The following is a 23897-nucleotide window of genomic DNA, read 5'->3' on the forward strand; positions in this document are numbered from 1 at the left end:
CTATTTAGTTGAAATATATTTTTCCATCCTTTCACTTTCAATCTATTTATGTTTTTAAAGTATCTAAAGTGAGTCTCTTGTAGAGAGCAGATAGTTGAATCATGCAATTTTATCCATTCTGCCAATCTCTGTCTTGATTGGAAAGTTTAGTTCATTTACAATTAAAGTAATTACTGACAAGAGGGATTTGCTTCTATTATTTGCTATTTGTCTTCTATATGCCTTATAAAGGATGTTTGTTTGTTTTTTGTTTCTGTTTTTTTTTGTTTTTTTGAGATGGAGTTTCGCTCCTGTTGTCCAGGCTAGAGTGCAATGGCATGATCTCGGCTCACTGCATCCTCCACCTCTTGGGTTTAAGTGATTCTCCTGCCTCAGCCTCCCTAGTAGCTGGGATTACAGGTGCCTGCCACCATGCCTGGCTAATTTCTGTATTTTTAGTAGAGGAGTTTCACCACGTTGGCCAGGCTGGTCTCGAGCTCCTGACCTTAGGTAATCCACCTGCTCGGCCTCCCAAAGTGCTGGGATTACAGGCATGAGCCACTGCGCCCGGTCAACAGAGGTTTTGTACATTTCCTACAACACTGTCCTCTTTTGTGTTTAGCTTTTTTTTTTTTGTAATAAGACATTTCAATTCTTTTTTCATTTCCTTCTGTATATATTCTATAGCATTTTTCTTGTTGTTAACATGGGGATTATATTTAACATCCTAAAGTTATAACACTCTAATTTAAATCTGTACCAACTTCAATAACATACACAAACTCTGTTTATTTTATTTTATTTTATTTTATTTTTTAGAGACAGGATCTCACTATGTTGACCAGGCTGGTATTTAAATCCTGGCCTCAAGTGATCCGCCCATCTCAGCCTCCCAAAGTGCTGGGATTAGAGGCATGAGCCACCATGCCCAGCCCACAAATTCTGTTTCTTTAACATATTCCATCCCCAGTCCCTTTTGTTTTGTTGTCACAGAATTATATCTTTATTCATTGTGTGCCCCAAACCACAAACTAATAATTCTTTTAAATAATTAGCCTCTTAAATTATGTAGAAAACAAAAAGTGGAGTTACAAACCATTTTTGTAATTGCCCACATATTTATCTTTACTGAGACCTTCATTTCTTCAAATGTCTTTGTGTCCCTGTCTAGTGTCCTTTTATTTCACCTGCAGGACTCCCTTGAGTATTTATTGTAGAGCAGGTCTAATGGTAAACTCTTTCAGCTTTTGTTTATCTGGGAATGTCTTAATTTCTTCCTCACTTTTAAAGGATGGTTTTGCCAAATATAGGATTCTTGATTGACAGTATTTTTCTTTTTCTTTTAACACTTTAACTATATCATCCCACTGCCTTCTGGCCTCCAAAGTTTCTGATGAGAAATCTGCTGACAGTCTTATTGAGGATCCCTTGTATGTGATGTGATAAGTCACTTCTCTCTTGCTGCTTTCAAGATTCTGTGTCTTTGGCTTTTGACAGTTTGATTATAATGAGTCTCAGTGTGGGTCTGAGTTTATCTGACTTAGAGTTCGCTGAGCTTCTTGGATGTTTACATATTTCATCTAATTTCAGATGTTTTCAGCCATTATTTCTTCAAATATTCTCTCTGCTCCTTTCTTTCTCTTCTTCTAAGACTCTCACAATGCATATGTTGGTCCATTTGATGGTATCCCATAGGTCGCTTAGGTGCTGTTCATGTTTCTTCAATCTTTTTTCTTTGTTCCTTAAACTCGACCATTTTTATTGTCCTATCTTCAAATTTGTGGATTCTTTCTTTTGCCTCCTCAAATCTGTATGAATCCCTCTGGTAAATTTTTCATTTCAGTTTTTGTACTTTATGGCTCCAGAATGTCTTTTTGGCTTATTTTTAGGTTTTCTCTCTTTTTTGATCCTCTATTTTGTTCACACATCATTTTCTTGACTTTATCTACATCTTCCTTTAGTTCTTTCAGTATCTTTAAAAGAGTTGTTTTAAAGTTTTTGTCTAGTAGATCTGCCGTCAGGTCTTTTTCAGGGACAGTTTCTGTTTGTTTTCCTTTTAATGGGCCATACTTTCCTGTTTCTTTGTATGCTTTGTGTTGAAAACTGAACATTTAACTAATGATGTGGTAGCTCTGGAAATCCAATTCTCTTCTTTCCCTAGGGTTTGCTGGTTTTTGTTATTGTTTTTCTGTAGATGTTGTAGGCTGTCTCTGTGCCCAGGATCAGCCTGAGGTATAAACTGTTACTTTTTTTTCTGTTGATGTTGTGGACTATCTCTGTGCCAAACAATAGCTTGCAATGTAAACTTAAGTTTACATTGGAGTCTTTTCTGAGCCTGAAACTTTCCCTGAACATACATGGTCACTTTCTAACTTTTCCTGTATATACAGTTGCTTTTAAATGTTCTAGTTTTTAATGTCTGGCTCTCAAATGGGAAAAAGAGAAAAATAAAGGAGAAGGAAGGGCACTAGCCCTTTAAATCCTTTGGAAGTCACTTCAGCTGGAGGAGGACAGTCTTGCAACAACAGGAGAGGCGCAACAACAATGGCCACCTCTTTTGTGTCTGTATTTCTTTGATTAGAAGCAATAATCAGTGATCAGAGCTCAGATACCCCGTATTCACTACAGGGTCCTTTTTGTCCACCCTGGCTCTCACGAGCTGTGTGCAGGTTGCTGCAGGAATACCCACACAGCCGCCTGACATGGGGCTGTGGTCAGAGTAGCTGCTTTCATGTTAACAGCTGAAATTGACTGAAATTAAGCACAATGTACTGTCCAAGACTTCCTCTGGAAGTTTCATGCCTTCAATAGACTCCAGTGTTACAAAACAGTTACATCAGACAGATTCTGCCAGTGCAATTGTTGTCTAGGTGGGAAGATGGATTCCTGATGCTTCCTACTCTGCCATCTATCCAGAATCCTCTTCTCTGTCCATTTTTACAAATGTTTTTCCTACGTTGTAAAGTGAATTAACAAGTTGTAAGAGTAGTAGCCAACATTCATCAAATACTTACTAAAGTATTAGTGTGTTACTACATTCCAGGCAGTGTGATACACATGCTATACAGAAAATTCATTTAATCCTCACAACAACGTTTGAGGTAGGGACTATTGTTTTCCTCATTTTACAGATAGTAAGGCAGGGTGGGGGGCAGTGGTTAAGAACTTGCCCACTTTAAGCCAGGATTCAAACCTGAGGTTTGGCTCCAGAGTCTGTACCTTGCTATAATGAATGAATGGGTGAACGAATGAACACTCTTGTTTATTACTGAGGTATCCTTGGTATGCCATGGCAGCACAGAAAAAGGGTTCCTAATAGTAGAATTAGGGGTTGGGGAGGTCAGGGGAGGCCTCTTGGAAGAAGTAATACCTGAGCTGAATTTTGAATAATAAGTAAGAGACAGGGCAGGGCAAAGGGCCCTTCTGTATGTACAAAGAGAAGCAAAGACCCAGAGGTGGTAAGGAACTGCCAGAAGCACAGGAAACCCCAACAGCTGGGGATGTTGGAGCATCAAGTTGAGGCAGGAGGGAAGGCTGAAGAGACAGCTGTACTGAGGCACAGACCAAGTGTTTCTAGGCTCAAAGGAAGAGAAACTGTGGGAAATGGAAATGTCTTTGTGCAGGAGGTGGCAGGGCTCGGAGGAGAGAGAAAACTGCAGCTGGTAGATTGAACTGAGAAAAGCATTCCAGGCAGGGGAAAAAGCATGGAGGTGGAAGAGTGGGAGAGAAATATTTAGGGAAGCATTTGATTTGGCAGGATGGGAGAAGCATTTGTCATGCATTGACTGCTGAGACACCAGCAAATCCCAGTCACAGAATTCCGCCCTGCAGAGGAATGGCTGGAGTTCTGTCCATGAGCCAGTTTTCAGTTCCAGCTGTGCAATCCTGGGTAAGTCACTTCTGAGTCTCAGTTTCCACATCTGTAAAATGGAGGGGATAATCAACTACCTAAGAAGCCTGCTCAGAGGTTTAATGAGAACATGCGTGGAAGGTCTTCCAACTCCAAGGTATTCTGTCATGTCCCGTGGTCCTCGTACTGACATCAGAATAACCAGAGGAACTTTTAGAAAACATAACCTGCCACATGCCACATCTACAGAGTCAGGGTGGGGGGTGGGGGTGGAGACACATCCTTTTTCTTCCAGCTCTTCTTTTCTGTTATTTCCACACATGGTCCTGATGCTCTATTAACTTAAGACCCGCCAGCTTCTGACAGCTGAAAAGAAGAAAATGCAGCAAGAAAAATGGAGACCCTGGAGGCTCACGGAGATACATTGGATCTGAAGGGTTTTCTGGTCAGGGCTTGATCGCTATAATGAAGGACAGAAAATGAAAGACCTGTCTCAAAACATGGAAAATGAGCAAAGCAGCTGAAGGGACGAATAGTGTCTTCTGACCTCCACACGAGGGCTCTTCGAGAAAACAGATCTTCCAACAGATCACCCGCAGCTTCAGTATGGCTGTTCAGGTAAGTCAATTAAAATCACACCACGACCAGACATGGTGGCTCACACCTGTAATCTCAGCACTTTGGGAGGCCAAGGCAGGAGGACCGCTTGAGCCCAAGAGTTCGAGATCAGCCTGGGCAAGATGGTAAGACCCCCGTCTCTACAAATAATTTAAAAATTAGCAAGGCACATGGTGGTGTGCCTGTAGTCCCAGCTACTCAGGAGGCTGAGGCAGGAGGATCCCTTGAGCCCAGGAATTCAAGATGGCAGTGAGCTATTATTGCACCACTGTGCTCCAGCCTGGGTGACAGAGTAAGACCTCATCTCTAAGCAAATAAATAAAAGCACACTGCACTCTATGGCTTATAACACATTTGCATCTGTATTGATTCATTTGATCACCCCGATATCCCTGGGAGGTAGGGCTTCTTATTTATCCCTATTTTACAGGTAAGGAAACTGAGGCTTAGGGGAGGAAATGACTTACCCAAAGTCTATAGCTAGCCAGGGATAGAGGAGTGACGGTTTGCACCTGAGATCCTTAGATTCCCAGGCCTCTCTGCTACACCACCTCTGCTCTTTGTGGAGATTATAAGGCAACAGAAAGAGCACTGGAGCCCTAACTGTTGTTCCAGCTCTGCAGAGAACATGCTATGTAACCCCAGACAGATCTCTTGCCCTTTCTGGGCCGCACCACTATCCATCTAGTGTGGTTGTTTGGATTAAATCATGATCTTAAAAGTATCCAGCACAGTCCCCGACATGTCACAGTGGCCAAGATGATCACAAGAAGGGGAAGAGAACGGTGAAAATGATGGTGCTTATATACAAAGGACATGGCAATATCACAGATGGAGAGGCCAACTTTGCCAGAGAGAGAACTCCCTGGGGGCAAAGACACTGAACAGACTTGAAGAATGGAGAAGGTCCACCTCCCTTCCCTTACTTCTAGGTGACTAGGGGACTAAAACTTGGGATGTGTAAGAGGGGGTGGCCAGAACTGATGCTGGAGAGTTAAGGTGAGGTGGGGGCATATCACATAGGCCTTGAATGCCACACCAAGCAGTTTGGCTTTTGCCATTGAAAGGTTTTAAGCAGGCAAGTGTCATGATCCATTCTGCAGATCTGCAGTTTAGAAAGGGCACTCTTGCTGGAATGTGGACAGCAGACAGGAGATGAGAGTCTAGAGGCACAGAGATTTTCAACTGGAGGCACAGTGATGAGGGGAGGTGGGTAAAGTTCATGGAGATCCACCAGCTGAAGCCCCTCAAGGCCACCTCTCCCTAAGGGGAGATCAAGGGAAATGATGAATGTGAAAGTGCTCAGAAACTGCTGCCAGCTACCAGCCTAAGTGTGAAGGGTTGTTGATCACTTTTATGTTAAATGTGAGGCCTGGAGCCTCCAGCCCAGCTGGCTAGACCGGGGAGCTAGCAGTGGGAGTTAGCTTCCCTGAGTTCCCAGGCAGTTGGGTATTTTCACCTCCAGTTCTCAGATGCTGAACTTGAGATTCGCTAAACAATTCCACATGGAGGAGAGGATGGAAATCGTTAGTCCAGGGCAAGAGGAGGGGGGCGCCATTCCTTCAAAGAATGTCCCTATGGGAGGGGAGGAATCAGCAGGAGTATAGGCTAGACAAGCCAGGGAGTCCAGAGGTCATTCCCGGGCACCCCCCCCTCCCAAGCCTGCTGGGCTTTCCAATCTCTACCCCGGTCCCTGACGGAAGACATTTAGCAACCACACAAAGGAGCTTCCTGTGAGCCAGACTAATGCTTTACCGAAATTACCTTGTTTATTCCTCACAATAGCCTCTTCTACAGTTGCAGGAACTGAGTCTCAGAGAGGTTAGGTAACTTGCCTAAAGTTACCCAGAGCTGGTAAGTGGCAGGGCTGGAACCTGAATCCTGACCAAGCTTGGCCCTCACCTGATGCTGATTGCAGGTCTCTCTCCCATCTAGGCGGGGAGCCTTTAGAGAGGGGAGGGAATGGGAAGGTGGGAAATGGGAGGGGCCTGACTCCTCTCTATGGGTCCCAGGGGTTGTGGAGTTGAATCCCTGCAGCCCTAAAAGCCCAACAGTGAGGAAGACACTGGATACCAAAGGGCCCATGGTGCCATCCCAAAGACTGATAAGGAGTGTAAGCTGGATGATCACAGAAGGCCTCCTAGTTCTGAAAGCTGGGATTCTAATCAGGAGAGGACAATGAATGGAGAGGAGAGAGGGGAGCTCTCCCTGCTTCCACACATATGAGACCAGGCTCCCAGCCTTTTCTCTGCACAACCCTAACTGGCAGGGTCCACAGGTCTCAACCCAAGTGCATCCCCAAGACCACACAATGGCTCTGAGCGCAGGGAAGACCTGCAAGACCAGTTTGTTTTCTGGGCAGCAGATGATTTTGCTGGCCTGAGGCTTGGGGCAGTGGCCTCTACTCCTACCTCACCATCTCTCTAGTGTCTTCCTTCTTCCCCAAGTAGACCGGCATGCGTGCACACACACAAGCCCAAGCAATTCCTTTTTTTTTTTAATTAATAAGAAAAAGTAATAAGGAAAGAAGCAGCAAACAGACTGGGTGTGTTAACAAGTCTGGGCCACTGCAGGGGGGACATTGCCCAATTTCTGCACCCAGAGGCCCTCCAAAGTCTAGGAGAAGCTCCTGGGGGGTCCAGGGCCCAAGACCAAAGCCTCTATCAACTCCCCCACCTGTGAACTGCCCCTCTTCCAAGGTAGGCATTGTCTGGGTGTGTAGACTGGGAGCCACCCACACACCCAACTCTCCCCTCCTAGGGAATGCGTCCACCAGGTCATTTCTCCTGCAAACCCTCGTTTTAAAGTGTCTTGGATGCTTTCCTGCCTTTTTTTTTTTTTTTTAACGTAAAGAGGGGTGAGAGCCCAAGAGCTGCAGCAGGGGGAATAGACTGAAACTGCTGCCTACTCACACGCCAGTTTCCCTTCTTAGAACTCTAACCAGAAGCCAATGGTTTCCTCCATAAAAGAAAAACTCAATCTGTTGACTTTCTCTCTCCTCTCCTGCCAGCTTTTCTGCCCGAGCCGGGCTCTCTCTTCTCTGTGGGTTCGTCTTTCAGCCAGTCTTTCTCCGCTTCAGATTCTTGGTTTCTTGCTCCCTGTCGTCCCTGAACCTCTTTCACTCTTTAAAAAAAACTGGGGAGGGGCGGTGAACAAGCAAAGAGGAAGCCCTCACCCACCCACCAAATCTCTTTCTTACTAGCAACTAATTCCCTCTCTCTCCACACACACACTCATACACACACATACACATACACATACACAGGCACGTACTCTGGCGACCTCCAGATGTTCCCAACAGTGCGGCCATCTGCTTAGATTGCTGGGGCGCGCAGAGGGAGGGGGCAGGGATCCGGGATGCAGGAAGCTGTGAGCGAGGCCGACTAGAGGGGGCGGGAGCTGCGCACTTTTGAGACGCTCCCTAGAGTGGAACCCGGGCTCGGCTCAGCCTCCGCGGGCGGGGCGCGCGCCGACGGAGGCTGGCACTTTGGCGACACTCCCTGAGCCGCCCCGCGGCCGGCCCGAGCCGCCACCCGGCGCCCGGCAGGGGGGAGCCCGGCTGCGGGCGGGGACCAGGGGGCGGGCCGCGCCGCGCGGAGAAAAGCGCTGGCCGGAGGGCCCGCGGCCGGGCCGCCGGGGTGAGCGTGCCGAGGCGACTGCGGCGCAGGCTTCCAGGTGGGTGCAGGTCCCCGGGCAAGGCGAGAGTCCGCGCTGCGGTTGAAGATCCCGAGTCCCCGATCCTAGCCTCGCGGCCCCTTCGGCGGGCGGGCGGGGGACGCCGGGCGCAGGGGCGGGGCTGGGTCCCGCCAAGGCCCCTCAACTTTCGCCGGACGCCTAGGGCTGGGCGGGAGTGGGGAACGCAGACCCAGGGGAGAGGTCTTGCGGGAGACAAAGGCTCCGCCCGGGGGCCGTGTGGGTCTTTGTGCGGACACGTGCATCTCACGTTTGTGGGTCTTTGTGGATTTGCGGTCGGGGACGCGCCGCTGGCGGTGCCTTTGTGTGTCCGTGGCTTTGCGCGGCTGCTTTGCGCCCGTGTCCACGTTTGCGGGCCTGCCCTTGGCTGTGGGCGTCGGTGGGCGCATCGCGTGTGTCCGCGTACGTGGTCGGTGCCTGCCGACGTGTCAGGGCTGGGTGTCTGCAGAGGGTGTACGCGCCGAGAGCCCCCCCCCGCCCCCCCCCCCCCCCCCCCGCTCCCCTGCTCCCCCGCTGTCCACTCGGGCCCACGACTTGGCTCCAAACTTTTCTCTCGGTTCCTCGGGCAACAGCCCCAGTCCTCCCCACCGCTACCCGGCCGGAGGCGCCGACAGCCCTCCCCCTCCCCCTCCTGAGGTCCCAGGACCGCAAGGGGCTGCGATGGGATTAGTGGTCGGGGGATCGGCATCGCCTGGGGACTGGCCAGGCAGGGGCTGGGCGGAGCGTGCGGACTCCCCCTCAGACCCCGGCTGGGAGAAGGAGGCGAGCGGTGCGTCCTGGGCTCCGGCCCTGGGCTGGGGAGAGGAAGGGACAGGGCGGCTGGCTTGCCCTCCCCGCGCTTCTTGGGAAGAGTGTGACCCAGAGAGTTGTATCTGTTTGGTGGGGAGACAGGCTCCGCTTTGAGACCCACTCTCCGTTTGCGGCCCGCCCCCGGGGTAGGGGGACCAACGCTTCGACCCCGTAGGGGAGAGGGCGACGCCAGTCCAGATCCGGGCATGCCCGAGGCGCCGGCTCGCAGGACCCGGAGCTGGACTGGGGGCCATGGGAGCCTCGCACACACAGGTTTCAACTGGGACGGCCACTGGCCCACTGTGCAGCGCTGGCAAGTTGCTCAGCTTCGCGGAGTCGCGGTCACTCTGGCACGGACAGGGAGAGAACTCCCTCGCGGCTCGGGGCGTGCGGTGGGAATAACCCGCGCTGCTGGAGCCGGGCGGAGAGCAGGGCCAGCCCACACTTGGCCTGGCGAGGAGGTGACTCAAGACCTTCGATCCTTCTTTCATCTTTGTGCGCCCTGCCCTTCGGATAAGTCTAGACTTGCAGTGCCTGGGGCTGACCGGAGAGGGGGGACTCAGAGCGGCGGGACCCTGCTGGGCTTTTGAGCCTAAGTCGCAAAGATAACCCTAAACACCCTCCTCCCCACCGCTCACTCCAGTCTTTAACCTAGAACTTTGTCGGATGCTGCAGACATGATGGAAGGGCACAGGCCGCTAAGCTGGGAAAGAAACAACTGTGGGCATTTTCCTTTCCCTCTCCGGCCTCAGTTTCCCTTCTGGAAGGGGAGGTATTGATAGCCTCTTCTGTTCTGGCTGACTGCTTCAGATCCCAGAACCCAGAAACACTTTGATGTTTAACCTACACCTCCATTCTAACCTGACCTATTCCAAGGCACTACTTTGCTCCCCAGGAAGGCTGCAATGCAACCGCCACCGGGCTTCTACATACCCTTCCTCCAACACCAGGAAAGGCAAAAGCTGATAAATGAGTCAAAAACGGAGAGGGAAGGGAGGGGGACTGACCTTTTCTCCTCTTACTTTTTAAGTGACAGTTTGTGCGTGGTAAAGTCCAGATCAGTCTTCTTCTTAGTCATAACTCCTGGGCCAACACAGGGGATGCAGGTAAGAGTTCATGCTTCAGTTTTCAGAGCACGGCTGGCCTGGGCACTGAGGACACTTCCTAAAGAGGGTTGGGTCCTCCCTGAAAGCCCCCTGGCCAAAGCAAGTCCTAAGAGGGGTTCTGTGGGAATAACCCGGAGGAGGGGCCTGACAGGTGGTTCCTCCTGCTCACGGTTTTGAAGTCAGTGGGTACACAGGGGAGGCAGGAAGTATCTCCCACAAAAAGATCAGCATGTGCAGGACCCGTGAATGAAAACAGCACAGGTGGTCAGCATGGTGGACCAGCAGATGCAAGGTCTTGAGGGTGGTGAATTGGAATTGAACTTGAGGCTGGGAAGGCAGGGACCAAATCACCAAGGCCTTGAATGCCAGGCCGAGAAGCAGGATTTGAACCTGTAGGCAATGGACAGCTCCTGGAGGATTGAAACAGGCACAGCAGGGTGGGGTTGGTAATTCTATGAAACCGGTCTCTGGCTTGTGGGTGGTGCTGGAGGCCGGGAGACCAATCTGGAGGCCGAGTGATCCAGCCTGTTAAAGTCAAAAGGACCCGGATTTTACCCCCACCCCATTGCTTCCTACCTCTGTGGCCTGGGACGAGTAACTTATTTAAAATGTGAGGATACTAATTCTTGCTCCACTGATTTGGTGTATTAAATAAGATAATGAATTACATGTGCAAATAAATAAAAAGTGGTTTGTAGTGTGTATTACATTGTGCAGACATTCATTGGATTGCACTGACAATAGAAGGCAGAGACAGCATTGACCCTGGTCCTAAACCTGATTTCACCAGTGGGCATAGCCCTAAGCATCCTGCAGCGTTGCACCAATTGTTATGTTCCCCACAAAGCAAAAGAGAGCTTTCTGTCCAAGACATTTCATTCATCTGATTTATCACCTTCATGTGGCCAGGCTCGTGCAGGCAAGGAGGTAGACACAGATTTGTAGATGGCCACAGAAGTGGGCCAGTACCTTGATGTGGGCAGCCCAAGGGCCATGGGAGCTCACAGCATGGGTGGCCTTTCCTGGATGTGCAGGTTAGACTGGGAAAGCCTCACAGAGGAGGTAGCTTTTTGAATCAAATGTGTGAGAGTTGGCTGGTAGACAAAGAAGGGTATCTTTGTCTGCATCAGAGGGAACAACGTGTGCAAAAAAGGCAGGTGGCTCTAGAAGAGTCACAGGCCTCTAGACTAGAAAGCTGTCTCTGTGGGATGGGTTTTAAAGAGGGAGCTGTAGTAGGGTCCCAGACTTCTGTTGGGAAGTGCATTCTGGTGCCCAGCATGGCTGGCAGTTGGAGTCAGGCCAGGAGTGAGGCTGTTGCAGCAGGTCTCTTGAGCCTGACCTGGACAGGGGGAGGTGACTGCCCAGCTTAGGGATGAGGAAGAGGGAAGACAGTGACCCCACCTGCCCAGGGGGAGCTGTGAATTTGATGCTGAGCCCTCATTCTGTCACAGGCAACCCAGCAGCTTTTGCCTGCTTTGGTCTCTGAGACCTTTCCGGCTCACCCTTCCCAGTCTCCTGGGAGTGCCTTGTCAGTACCTTGTAGCCACACCGGGATCCTGGATGGTATGTGGAGAAAGGATCCAAGGCCTCTGGAATGAATTGTGGATTCTTCTCCAACTTCAGCCCCTGCCTTGCCTCAGGATTTGCTGGAGTCACAGCACCTTTTTCTTCCCTGGTCCCTGAAATCACTCACTGGGGACAGGAACCAACATTCAGTGAATACCAATGTGTGCCAGGCCAGGTCTGGGTCTTCACTTTGCCTCATGTAATCATCACAGTGACTCGTTGGGACCAGCACTGGGATTATCACCATGTTACAGACGAGGACTCAGAGAGGTGAGGGCACGAGCAAGCCTCAGAGCAGTGAAGGCCCTGTCGGGTTGGAACCCAGACTGCCTGCCTACAAAACCCTTGCCCTCTGCCCCGTAGCGCCTCCTCCTGTGTCCATGTACGCTGCCTCAGATTGATGGGAACTTGAAAATCTTCCAGAAGAAGACATACTGGAAGGAGAACATCCTATTGGGAGCCTTGCCCATCTCCCTGTAGATTATCCTCCTTGGGTAAGTCGCTAGGCTCACAGGTCCCTGGGATCATGTCATGGAGGAGGCCAGGTACTGGATGTCAGAATACCTGGGTCCTGGGTCCAGCCCCTGTCCTCTCTGGCTGTGTGACTCTGGACAGATCACAGAACCTCTCTGGACTTCTTAACACAGCTGTAAAGTAGATACGATGCCATCTAACCTGCTGATCCTGCAGGGTGACTGAACAGATGGTAGTTGAGGAAGCCTGGGAGAGGTTGAGAGGTGTCCTTTGGTGAGGTAGCGGTATTCTAGATGCTTGGTGCATCTTCACGTGGTGTCTGCTCTGTACCAGGCTTGGTGCTCAGCTTCAAGGGCATGAAAAGGAACCTAATCGCATCCCTGCCCACAGTAGGATAGACAGGTAAACATGTAAGTATAGTTCAGCATGACCAGGTCTAAGCTGTCTTGCACATGTATTCATTTGTAAGCTGAGGCAGAGTGGATTTGGAGCTAAGACATCTGGGGTTAAGTCCGGGGTCCTCTCCTTCCCAGCTGAATAACATCCATTTCCGTGTCTGCAAAATAGTGACAGTATCCCCAGGGTCAAGGCTGTGGTGAGGCAGAAGTGAGATGCTGGTGGAGAGCACATGGTGGGCTGCTGTGTTTGTCCAGATGTGCTGCATTAGTGGGTCTGTTGCAAGAGCTGGCCCTCAGGGCTCCAGGAGTCTGACCTTGAAATTCTTTCTGCCTTGCGTTTCCAGAGCTGACAAAGTGGTTGGAGGGCAGGACGTTTCTGAACCGTCCACCTGGGGATTTCCTTGGCATCAGTTTGAGTGAGCTCATGACTGAGGGGAGCAGGGTGGGAGGCAGCTCTGCGTTGAGGAACAGCCGATTGAGACAAAGGCCGGTCTCAGGGGGGTGCTGGGGCCCTGTGCCAGTGGGGCCCTGTGCCAACAGTGCCCTGTGGAAGTTGTCCAGGGTGGTAGGGGGAGCTGGAAAACTTTACAGACCAGAGATGCTGTAGTGCAGCACCAGGGTCAGGCAGCTGGGGCCAGGTGGGTTCAAGCTGGAACCCGACACCCAGAGAGCTGTCCTTATCAGCAGACACCAGGGAAGTGACTGGAGAATGTCATCACAGGTAGTCTCAGACCTGCTGTGCTCCTGGCGCTGCACTGGGAACTTGGGTGGGGAGGAACATGAAGGATCACATGGTGACTGCCTTCAGAAGGCTTAGCAAATCACCGTCATTGTCTACCACACATTGAGTATTTGTGTAGCAGATAGTGAGTGGAATGTCTGCCATTCTGTCATTTAATCCTTTCAACAACCCTGTGTTCTTAGCCCTGTTGAGGACCCTCAAAGTGGGTCCCAAGACTTACCCAAGGCTGGTAGGTACAGAGCTAGGTTCACACCCGGTCTGAGTCTTGCGGTTGACCCGTTCATCCTGCTCTTCCTCCACACACCCTCTAGGCCTGGCCCTGATCCCAGGTGGGGGAAAGAACACATAGGTAAAGTAGGCAGGGCACTGCCCCAAGCTGCTTACACATCAAGTAGGAAAACAGCAGGTAACTCACAGCAGAGAATTTACTGAAGGAGGCCTGTGGGTAGCCTGTGGGGTGAGAGGCCAGGAGGGAGGGGTGGCCCGGGGGCCTGAGTGGACAGAACAGGCTTTGTTTTGCTGGGAGCAGGCCAGGGGCAGGCGGGATGGATGCATGCAGTCCTGGCAATCACATGAGGCATCAGGTCCCAGGTCCTGGGCCCTGCTCTGCCATTCCTTGCTGTCACTGCCCCTCTCTGGGCCCCAGTTGCCCATGATCCCCAAGGGGCCTTCCAGCTCCCAAGCTCTGGAATTCTCCAAGTTTGGAGATGTGTTAGCAGAGGCTGAAGGTTGTTCAAAGTCCATCAAGGGAAGGCTGTTCCCACTCTGGCTGTCAAGGAGGGTTCAAATCCAGATGGGGGGCTGGGGACAGGTGGGAGGGGAGAAGAAGGTGGTGACAACTTGCAGGTGCCTCGTGCATGGGAGAACTTGATTTCTGTAGGTAAAAAGCAGAACCCAAGAGGTTTCTGATAAGGAGAGTGATGTGGCCAAAGCTGTTTTAGAGGTGTCTCATAGCAGTGTGTGCAGTGTCACCTGGGGAGACCTGCCTGGAGCCTGTTGGGGCCATACCATTTACTCTTTGTCCTTGCAGGCCATCAGCAAACTTAGAGTCACTGTGGACCTGGCCCTGTGGGCCCAACAGTGCATGATTCATGGCCCCTGCACTGGAAGGCCTTACAGTATATCCCCCAAATCACAGATGGATGTGGTTTCTAAGCCCTTGTCCTCCTGTTCTTGTGTTATATAATCTGGTCAATCAGTGGATATCTTGTATCTGCAGGTCAAGATTTGGAAAAAAATGTTGAATCTTGACTGAAAGATCCCTTTCTCCCTCAGCCTTCTTTAGTGGCTACCAGTCTTCATTTCTCTTTCTCCTGGGGGTAGAGTACAGGTCCCAGAGGGAGGCAATGTGAATACTGTTACACAGATAAGAAAACCAAGGCTCAAGGAAACAAAGAAAACAGGGAAGGTCACACAAATAGTGGCAGACCTGGGACTAGAGCCCCAGTCTCCTGGGTCCAAAGCTGGTGTTAGTGATCTTGTTATAAGTTGGTCTTCTGTTCTCATTGCTGGTCTGTAAGCCCCATGAGGATAGGGACCCTAGTATCTATCCCGTCACCACCCACCTCCCCTACTCCCTCCTGGCCTAGCCCAGTGCTTTGTATATACTTAGTAGAAATTTAGGATATGCTTTTGTTAAACTTTAAAATCCTGAAACTCTGGAGTTGGATTATCTAAACTGAACCTCTTACTGTGAAGCTGGAGAAACTGAGGCACAGAAGGGGGAAGAGACTTGTTCAGAGATGAGATTAGGACAGTCCATGGCAGAGCAGGCACTGAGACCTAAGGCTCTTGACAGTCCTGCAGGATTTCTCTTGTCACCAGGCACAGTGGCCCTGTCACCTCCCTGTCAGTGCCCCAGAGTGTGGGGAGGGAAGTAGTCAGTGACTGTGTCTCAGGGGGCTTCGTCTACCATTGGCTGCACATTTGTCAGCGTCCTGGTGCTGTGCTGGGTGTTTCACACGAGCGATCTCTAGCCCTTGCGGCAACTCCTTGAGGAAGGGATTAACTCCATTTTAACTCCCCATGACTTCTGATATGTTTGGCTGTGCCCCCACCCAAATCTGAACTTGAATTGTATCTCCCAGAATTCCCATGTGTTGTGGGAGGGACCCAGTGGGAGGTAATTGAATGCAGGAAGCTTTTGCTTCCTCCTCATTGTGTCTTGCCACTGCCATGTAAGAAGTGCCTTTTGCCCTCTGCCATGATTTGAGACCTTCCTCCACCACGTGGAACTGTTAAGTTCAATTAAACCTCTTTCTTTTATATGTTGCCCAGTCTTGGGTATGTCTTTATCAGCAGCATGAAAAAGGACTAATAGAGTAAATTGGTACCAGTAGAGTGGGGGCATTGCTGAAAAGACAGATACCCAAAAACATGGAAGCAACTTTGGACCTGGGTAACAAGCAGAGGTTGGAACAGTTTGGACGGTTCAGAAGAAGACAGGAAAATGTGGGAAAGTTTGGAACTTCCTAGAGACTTATCGAATGGCTTTGCCCAAAATCCTGATGGCAATATGGACAATAAAGTCCAGGCTGAGGTGGTCTCAGATGGAAATGAGGAACTTGTTGGGAACTGGAACAAAGGTGACTCTTGTTATGTTTTAGCAAAGAGATGGCAGCAATTTGCTCCTGCCCTAGAGATGTGTGGAACTTTGAACTCGAGAGCGATGATTTGGGGTATCTGGCACAAGAAATTTCTAAGCAGCAAAGCATTCAAGAGGTGACCTGGGTGCTGTTAAAGGCATTCCGTTTTATAAGGGAAGCAGAGCATAGAAGTTAGGAAAATTTGTAGCTTGACAATGCATTAGAAAAGAAAATCCCATTTTCTGAGGAGACATTTAAGCCGGCTGCAGAAATTTGCATAACTTGCAGCCGAATGTTAATTCCCAAGACAATGGGAAAAATGTCTCCAGGGCATGTGAGAGTTCTTCAAGGCAGCCCTTCTCATCACAGGCCTGGAGGCATAGGAGGAAAGAAATGGTTTCTCGGGCCAGGCCTAGGATCTCCATGCTGTGTGCAGCCTAGGGACTTGGTGTCCTGTGTCCCAGACGCTCCAGCCATGACTAAAAGGGGCCAAGGTACAGCTCAGCATGGCTTCAGAGGGTGCAAGCCCCAAGACTTCACAGGTTCCAGAACCATCCATCATTCACTGACTTTGGGCAGGTGACCAAATCTCTCTGAGCATCCACAGAAGGGGATAATTGTTCATTTTACAAAACCCAAACCAAAGCTCAACACCACTTGGCAGCTTCCATGTGGTGTTGAGCCTGTGGGTACACAGAAGTCAAGAATTGAGGTTTGGGAACCTCTGCCTAGATTTCAGAAGATGTATGGAAACACCTGGATGCCCAGGCAAAAGTTTGCTGCAGGGGCGGGACCCTCATGGAGAACCTCTGCTAGAGCAGTGCAGAAAGGAAATGTGGGGTTGGAGTAGAGTCCCTACTGGGGCACCGCCTAGTGGAGCTGTGAGAAGAGGGGCACTGTCCTCTAGACCGCAGAATGGCAGATCCACCAACAGCTTGCAGTGTGCACCTGGAAAAGCTGCAGACACTCAATGCCAGTCCGTGAAAGCAGCCAGAAAGGAGGCTGCACCCTGCAAAGCCACGGGAGTGGAGCTGCCCAAGGCTGTGGGAACCCACCTCTTGCATCAGCATGACTCAGATACACAAGACATGGAGTCAAAGGAGATCATTTTGGAACTTTAAGATTTGACTGCCCTGCTGGATTTCGAACTTGCCTGGGGCCTGTAGCCCCTTTGTTTTGGCTAATTTCTTCCATGTGGAACAGCTGTATTTACCTGATGCCTGTACACCCATTGTATCTAGGAAGTAACTAACTTGCTTTTGATTTTACAGGCTCATAGGTGGAAGGGACTTGTCTCAGATGAGACGTTGGACTGTGGACTTTTGGGTTAATACTGAAATGAGTTAAGACTTTGGGGGACTGTTGGGAAGGCATGATTGGTTTTGAAATGTGAGAACATGAGATTTGGGAGGGACCAGGGGCGGAATGATATGGTTTAGCTGTGCCCGCACCCAAATCTCAACTTGAATTGTATCTCCCAGAATTCCCATGTGTTGTGGGAGGGACCCAGTGGGAGGTAATTGAATCATGGGGGCCAGTCTTTCCCGAGCTATTCTCATGATAGTGAATAAGTCTCACGAGATCTGATGGGTTTATCAGGGGTTTCAGCTTTTGCTTCCTCCTCATTCTGTCTTGCCGCCGCCATGTAAGAAGTGCCTTTCGCCTTCCACCATGATTGTTAGACCTTCCCCAGCCACGTGGAATTGTAAGTCCAATTAAACCTCTTTCTTTTGTAAATTGCCCAGTTTTAGGTATGTCTTTATCAGCAGCATGAAAACAGACTAATACAACTTCCCAGAGTTGCACAGTGTAGCAAGTCACTCCTGCTAAAAGATGGTCAGCCACCTTCCTTTTCCGATCCTCAGTTCCTCTGCTCTAAAATGGGGATGAGACTGCTGGCTCACAGAGTGACTGTGAGGACTAAATGAAAGCATGTGTGTCCAGCACTAGCAGAGAGTGAGGACTGGCCCTGACTGTCACTGTTGGCACTTCCCACTGCAAATGCCCAGCCCCAGGCATAGGCCTGGCACAGAGCAGGAACCCCGGGAGAGGTGTCCACTGTGCAGGGCTGAGCAAGGAACCTAGTCCAGTGCCCTGGGAGCATCTGCAGACAGTTACCTAGGTAACTCCTGCCCCTTTACATCGGGTGCCTCTTTACATTGGCTGTTACTACCATTGCCTCAGTTCTGTATCTTCTGGCTGCTAGGTGATGACTGCCCTGTGCATGTGCACAGCTTCACAGTTGGCAGTAAGGGTTAATCAACTTAGGTGAAGAGGGCAGGGCAGAAATTGCCACCCTGTAGTGCAGAGGACAAGGCTGAGGCTTAAAGAGGGGCAGCAAGAGGTCCCCTCTGGCGGGATAGCATTTGGGCCGTATTTTGAGCTGCTGGTTACATAAGTCGGAGCTCATACGAGGCCATTTGGCATTTCACGGACCCCTTGTATAATCACCTCTGGGAATCAAAGGGTAATCTCGGGGCCTTTGTGGTGTTTGTTTAAACCCCAGGAAGGGTGGGTATGAATGAGCAGATCAGCTTAGCAGGGGAGGTGGGGCCTTTGGTGGTAATGAGCCCTGCGGTGAGGAGCTCACCCAGGGGAACAAAGGGGGCCTGAAGCAACTTAATATTTTCCTTTTGGTTCCAGACATTGGAACGCTCTGTCCTGCCTCGGCTGGGACCATGCCCAGGATGCACCTGGGCTGGATTTAATCCTGAAATTGGCCTCTACAAAAGAAAGGGGTGGGAGAGGAGGGGCCCACGTGGGGAGGGGGGCAGGGGAGAAGAGTCCCACTTTTCCCTGTCCCTGGGCAAAGCCAGAGTGCAGATCAAGTGGCTAGCCCTTTAAAGTTTCATGCAGGGCTGGTAATGCAATCCTGCTGCTCCCTCCCCACCCACCTTCCAGTCTGGAAGGTGGGCAGGTCCCTGGCCCATCTCCTCCCCCTCTCTCACCTCCTTCCTGAAGGCCAGAGGGAGGGATGGGCAGGAGGGCAGGGGGCCCAGAGCAGGGCCACCCAGATGAAGAGCCTGGCTAGAAGGAAGCTTAATGCCTTCTGTCTCCCAGGCTGCTGAGGGGCCACTGTGCAGGGCAGGGGTGACCACAGACTATCCAACTGGTCTAGTTAAAAGCTCCCACTGCCCAACCCTTTCCTTCTCATGTCAGCACCACTGAGCACCACCATCCCAGGAGCTACAGTGGACGTGAACACAGGCTTTGAATCCAACAGCAGTGGTGTGGATTCAAAGTGGTGTGACCATTAGATGTGACAACACATATGTAGCGCCCGGCATCTATAATTGTACAGAGGGAACTGAGATCTAAGGAGGGAAACTGGCTCATGCCATAGCATGTGTCAGTGGGAGAAGCCCCTCCTGCACCCTGCCTCTCCACCAGCTACTCTGCCAGTCCTGCTGGAGGCAACGCATATGAATATAGTAATTGGAGTACGCCAGGCCTGGGTCCCATTCCTGCCTTGCATTTTACTTGTTTGGGGTAAAGCCCTATTCCTCTCTGAGCCTCTGTTTCTTCATCTGTTTAATGGGGGAAGCAGCCTAACTGCCTGCCCGAGGTTAAAGGAAGAACCAAAGAGGTGTAGTAGCTTAATCTGCTGGTGGCAAGGGGCAGAGTAAGGGGAAAAGAGGCTTGGCACAGGTGTCCCCAAAACCCATCTGGGAGTCTGGACACCCACGTTGGACACCAGGATGCCCAATGAGAAGGGAAGTTCCTGCCCCTGGATGACAGGCTAGAGGGACAGGGCAGGTGGAGTATGGGTGCGCTGGGGCAGTCACTGCAGGCCCCATTGCAGGGAGGGAGCCCTGGTCTTGAAGGCCAGCCCCAACCAGACCACAGCAGTGGGCGGTGCTTTCTCTGTCAGTGTCCCCTCTAGTGCCACTCCACTCTGCTGTGTGGCTGTCCAAAAGTGTCTTAACCTAAGGCCCAGTTCCCTTTTGGTAAAACAGAGAGAGAATTTTCTGCCTTGCATGGTGGTTGTGAGGGTCAGATGCGACCATGCTGTGGGGCAGCCAGAACAGTGCCCGACGTGTAACACTTGCTCAGCAGAGAATGGGGCACCCTGGGCACACCCTACCCTCAGCCCTGTGGATGAGCCTCTCACCCGGGGCCCGAGGTCTAGACCAACCCAGGGACTCTGGACCATCAGAGCTGGAGAGGCCAGCCCGAGAAACCATCTAGTCTGGTGGGTTTCAAACTGGGTTTCCTAACACCCTAGGCAGGGATGATGGGCAGAAGTAGAGGGCTTCAGGGCCCCCTCACTTCAGCCAGACCAGGCCCGCCTTCATCTGCTGCTCTTGTTTAAGAAAGGGGTCTGCTGCTTCTAGTTAAAAATTCACCACCTGGCCTCACACGCCTTACCATACAGATGGAGAGGCAGAGGCCAGAAAGGAACTGGGACTAGGAACTCTGGGGAGTGTTCCAGGAAGCATTCCAGGAGGTCAGGGTCTGTGACACCTTCCAACAGTGTCTAGACTGGGCTCATGTCCTGTGCAGTGGGTTTAGACCCATCTGGCGCATTCATTCCTCACCTGTGGCTCTCTTTCTAGCCCCCACTATGCCGTGGCCCCTGCTGCTGCTGCTGGCCGTGAGTGGGGCCCAGACAACCCGGCCATGCTTCCCCGGGTGCCAATGCGAGGTGGAGACCTTCGGCCTTTTCGACAGCTTCAGCCTGACTCGGGTGGATTGTAGCGGCCTGGGCCCCCACATCATGCCGGTGCCCATCCCTCTGGACACAGCCCACTTGGACCTGTCCTCCAACCGGCTGGAGATGGTGAATGAGTCAGTGTTGGCGGGGCCGGGCTATACGACGCTGGCTGGCCTGGATCTCAGCCACAACCTGCTCACCAGCATCTCACCCACTGCCTTCTCCCGCCTTCGCTACCTGGAGTCGCTTGACCTCAGCCACAATGGCCTGACAGCCCTGCCAGCCGAGAGCTTCACCAGCTCACCCCTGAGCGACGTGAACCTTAGCCACAACCAGCTCCGGGAGGTCTCAGTGTCCGCCTTCACGACCCACAGTCAGGGCCGGGCACTACATGTGGACCTCTCCCACAACCTCATTCACCGCCTCGTGCCCCACCCCGCGAGGGCCAGCCTGCCTGCGCCCACCATTCAGAGCCTGAACCTGGCCTGGAACCGGCTCCATGCCGTGCCCAACCTCCGAGACTTGCCCCTGCGCTACCTGAGCCTGGATGGGAACCCTCTAGCTGTCATTGGTCCGGGTGCCTTCACGGGGCTGGCAGGCCTTACACACCTGTCTCTGGCCAGCCTGCAGAGGCTCCCTGAGCTGGCGCCCTATGGCTTCCGCGAGCTACCGGGCCTGCAGGTCCTGGACCTGTCAGGCAACCCCAAGCTCAACTGGGCAGGAGCTGAGGTGTTTTCAGGCCTGAGCTCCCTGCAGGAGCTGGACCTTTCGGGCACCAACCTGGTGCCCCTGCCTGAGGCACTGCTCCTCCACCTCCCGGCACTGCAGAGCGTCAGCGTGGGCCAGGATGTGCGGTGCCGGCGCCTGGTGCGGGAGGGCGCCTACCCCCGGAGGCCTAGCTCCAGCCCCAAGGTGGCCCTGCACTGCGTAGACACCCGGGAATCTGCTGCCAGGGGCCCCAACATCTTGTGACAAATGGTGTGGCCCAGGGCCACGTAACAGACTGCTGTCCTGGGCTGCCTCAGGTCCCGAGTAACTTATGTTCAATGTGCCAACACCAGTGGGGAGCCCGCAGGCCTATATGGCAGTGTCACCACAGGAGTTGTGGGCCTAGGAGAAGCTTTGGACCTGGGAGCCACACCTAGGAGCAAAGTCTCACCCCTTTGTCTACGTTGCTTCCCCAAACCATGAGCAGAGGGACTTCGATGCCAAATCAGACTCTGGTCCCCTCCTGCTTCCTTTCCCCACTTATCCCCCAAGTGCCTTCCCTCATGCCTGGGCCTGCCTGACCCGCAATGGGCAGAGGGTGGGTGGGACCCCCTGCTGCAGGGCAGAGTTCAGGTCCACTGGGCTGAGTGTCCCCTTGGGCCCATGGCCCAGTCACTCAGGGGCATGAGTTTCTTTTCTAACATAGCCCTTTCTTTGCCATGAGGCCTGCTTCATCCTTTTCTATTTCCCTAGACCTTAATGGTAGAAGGAATTGCAAAGAATCAAGTCCGCCCTTCTCATGTGACAGATGGGGAAACTGAGGCCTTGAGAAGGAAAAAGGCTAATCTGAGTTCCTACGGGCAGTGGCATGACTGGAGCACAGCCTCCTGTCTCCCAGCCCAGACCCAATGCACTTTCTTGTCTCCTCTAATAAGCTCCACCCTCCCCGCCTGGGCTCCCCTTGCTCCCCTTGCCTGTTCCCCATTAGCACAGGAGTAGCAGCAGCAGGACAGGCAAGAGCCTCACAAGTGGGACTCTGGGCCTGGTGACCAGCTGTGCAGCATGGGCTAAGTCACTCTGCCCTTTGAAGCCTCTGGAAGCTTAGGGCACGTTGGTTCCAGCCTAGCCAGTTTCTCACCCTGGGTTGGGGTCCCCCAGCATCCAGACTGGAAACCTACCCATTTTCCCCTGAGCATCCTCTAGATGCTGCCCCAAGGGGTTGCTGCAGTTCTGGAGCCTCATCTGGCCGGGAGCTCCAAGGGGCCTCCTGGATTCAGTCCCCACTGGCCCTGAGCACGACAGCCCTTCTTACCCTCCCAGGAATGCCGTGAAAGGAGACAAGGTCTGCCTGACTCATGTCTATGCTCTACCCCCAGGGTAGCATCTCAGCTTCCGAACCCTGGGCTGTTTCCTTAGTCTTCATTTTATAAAAGTTGTTGCCTTTTTAATGGAGTGTCACTTTTCAACCCGCCTCCCCCACCCCTGCTGGCCAGGGATGGAGACATGTCATTTGTAAAAGCAGAAAAAGGTTGCATTTGTTCACTTTTGTAATATTGTCCTGGGCCTGTATTGGGGTGTTGGGGGAAGCTGGGCATCAGTGGCCACGTGGGTATCAGGGGCTGGCCCCACAGAGACCCCACAGGGCAGTGAGCTCTGTCTTCCCCCACCTGCCTAGCCCATCATCTATCTGACTGGTCCTTGATTTAATAAACACTATAAAAAGTTCTTTGCTTCACTCAGCCAGTGTCCACTGGCAATCCCTGGGCTGGGCTCTGGGGCCACAAAGATGAATCAGGTTAGGCCCTGCCCTGGGCAGCTTGTTCTCCCTGAAAAGCGTGATAATCTCAGGATTTGGGGAGTAAGGTGACCTGAAGGAGGGAGTTCCTGCACCCTGTTCACCTCTAATCTCCCGTGGCCCTACCCCACTGTTCCGGCCACCCCAACTCCAGCCATAGCCATGAGCATGCAGGCCCTTGCACACCTGTTCTCTTGCTCAGGCGTTACTGTGAGACCTTGCCCTTGCCCTCACCCCTGTCTCAACCTCCTTCCGATCCAGTAGACCTAGTTCCTGCCCACCCGCAGAAGCTTCCCTGGCCCCTTCCGCCTCCCTCCTCTGAACTGCAACAGTATTTTGTTCTTCCTTGGCGCTTCAGCTGCTATGGTACCCCAACTCCTGTTTGCACACTTCCACTGACAGAGATCACACTTGCAGCTCATCTGGGTGGCTCTGCTGTCACCAAGTTCTTCCTTCTAACTGGCCAGTCTAAGGGGAATGTCTACCATCATCACCAATGACAGGTTTTTCCTGATCCCTACTCTGTGCCCAGAACATTCAGGCCATATGCACCGGTGGGAGCTTGCCCATCTTGTAATCAGGCCTCCCCAGGGAGAAGTATCAACTTGAGACCCTGGGTCCGAGGCTGGCACCCAGCGGTCAAGGTAGGAAAGAGCTGAGGCTTGGCGCCGGGCGGTGTGGAGGAGAGGGAGGTCAGTGTGAGACCGCGGGCCCCCACAGTCCTCCTGTTTGTTCTCCACCTCCCCCACATTTCCTGGGACACGAGAGGCTTCAGATGGAGGTAGGGATCACGGTACTTTCACCCAGTGGGTCCCGGTCTTCCCAAGTCCCCGCTTGTGGAAGGAGTCCTTGCGGGAGGGTCATGGAACAAAAAGGCCTTAAAGACAGGGCCAAAGCGTGCGGAGGGCAGCGAAGGGAAGGAGGGGGCTTCTGCGGCAAT

General features: G+C 52.0%; 1 protein-coding gene across 1 annotated transcript; it reads left to right on the forward strand.

Moving 5' to 3' along the window:
• Positions 1-8073: 8073 nt before the first annotated feature.
• TSKU (tsukushi, small leucine rich proteoglycan) lies at positions 8074-22887 on the forward strand. The gene is made up of 2 exons (XM_032166982.2): positions 8074-8122; positions 20357-22887. Exon 2 carries the CDS (start codon positions 20365-20367, stop codon positions 21424-21426), a length of 1062 nt encoding a protein of 353 aa, XP_032022873.1. The 5' UTR covers positions 8074-8122; positions 20357-20364; the 3' UTR covers positions 21427-22887.
• The last annotated feature ends 1010 nt before the right edge of the window (positions 22888-23897 follow it).

This window comes from Hylobates moloch, unplaced genomic scaffold, assembly GCF_009828535.3.
Source record: "Hylobates moloch isolate HMO894 unplaced genomic scaffold, HMol_V3 SCAFFOLD_11, whole genome shotgun sequence".
Classification (NCBI taxonomy): Eukaryota; Metazoa; Chordata; class Mammalia; order Primates; family Hylobatidae; genus Hylobates; species Hylobates moloch.

Coding starts and splice junctions, on each gene's coding strand:
- TSKU (XM_032166982.2), top strand. CDS start 20,365: ATGCCGTGGCCCCTGCTGCTGCTGCTGGCCGTGAGTGGGGCCCAGACA.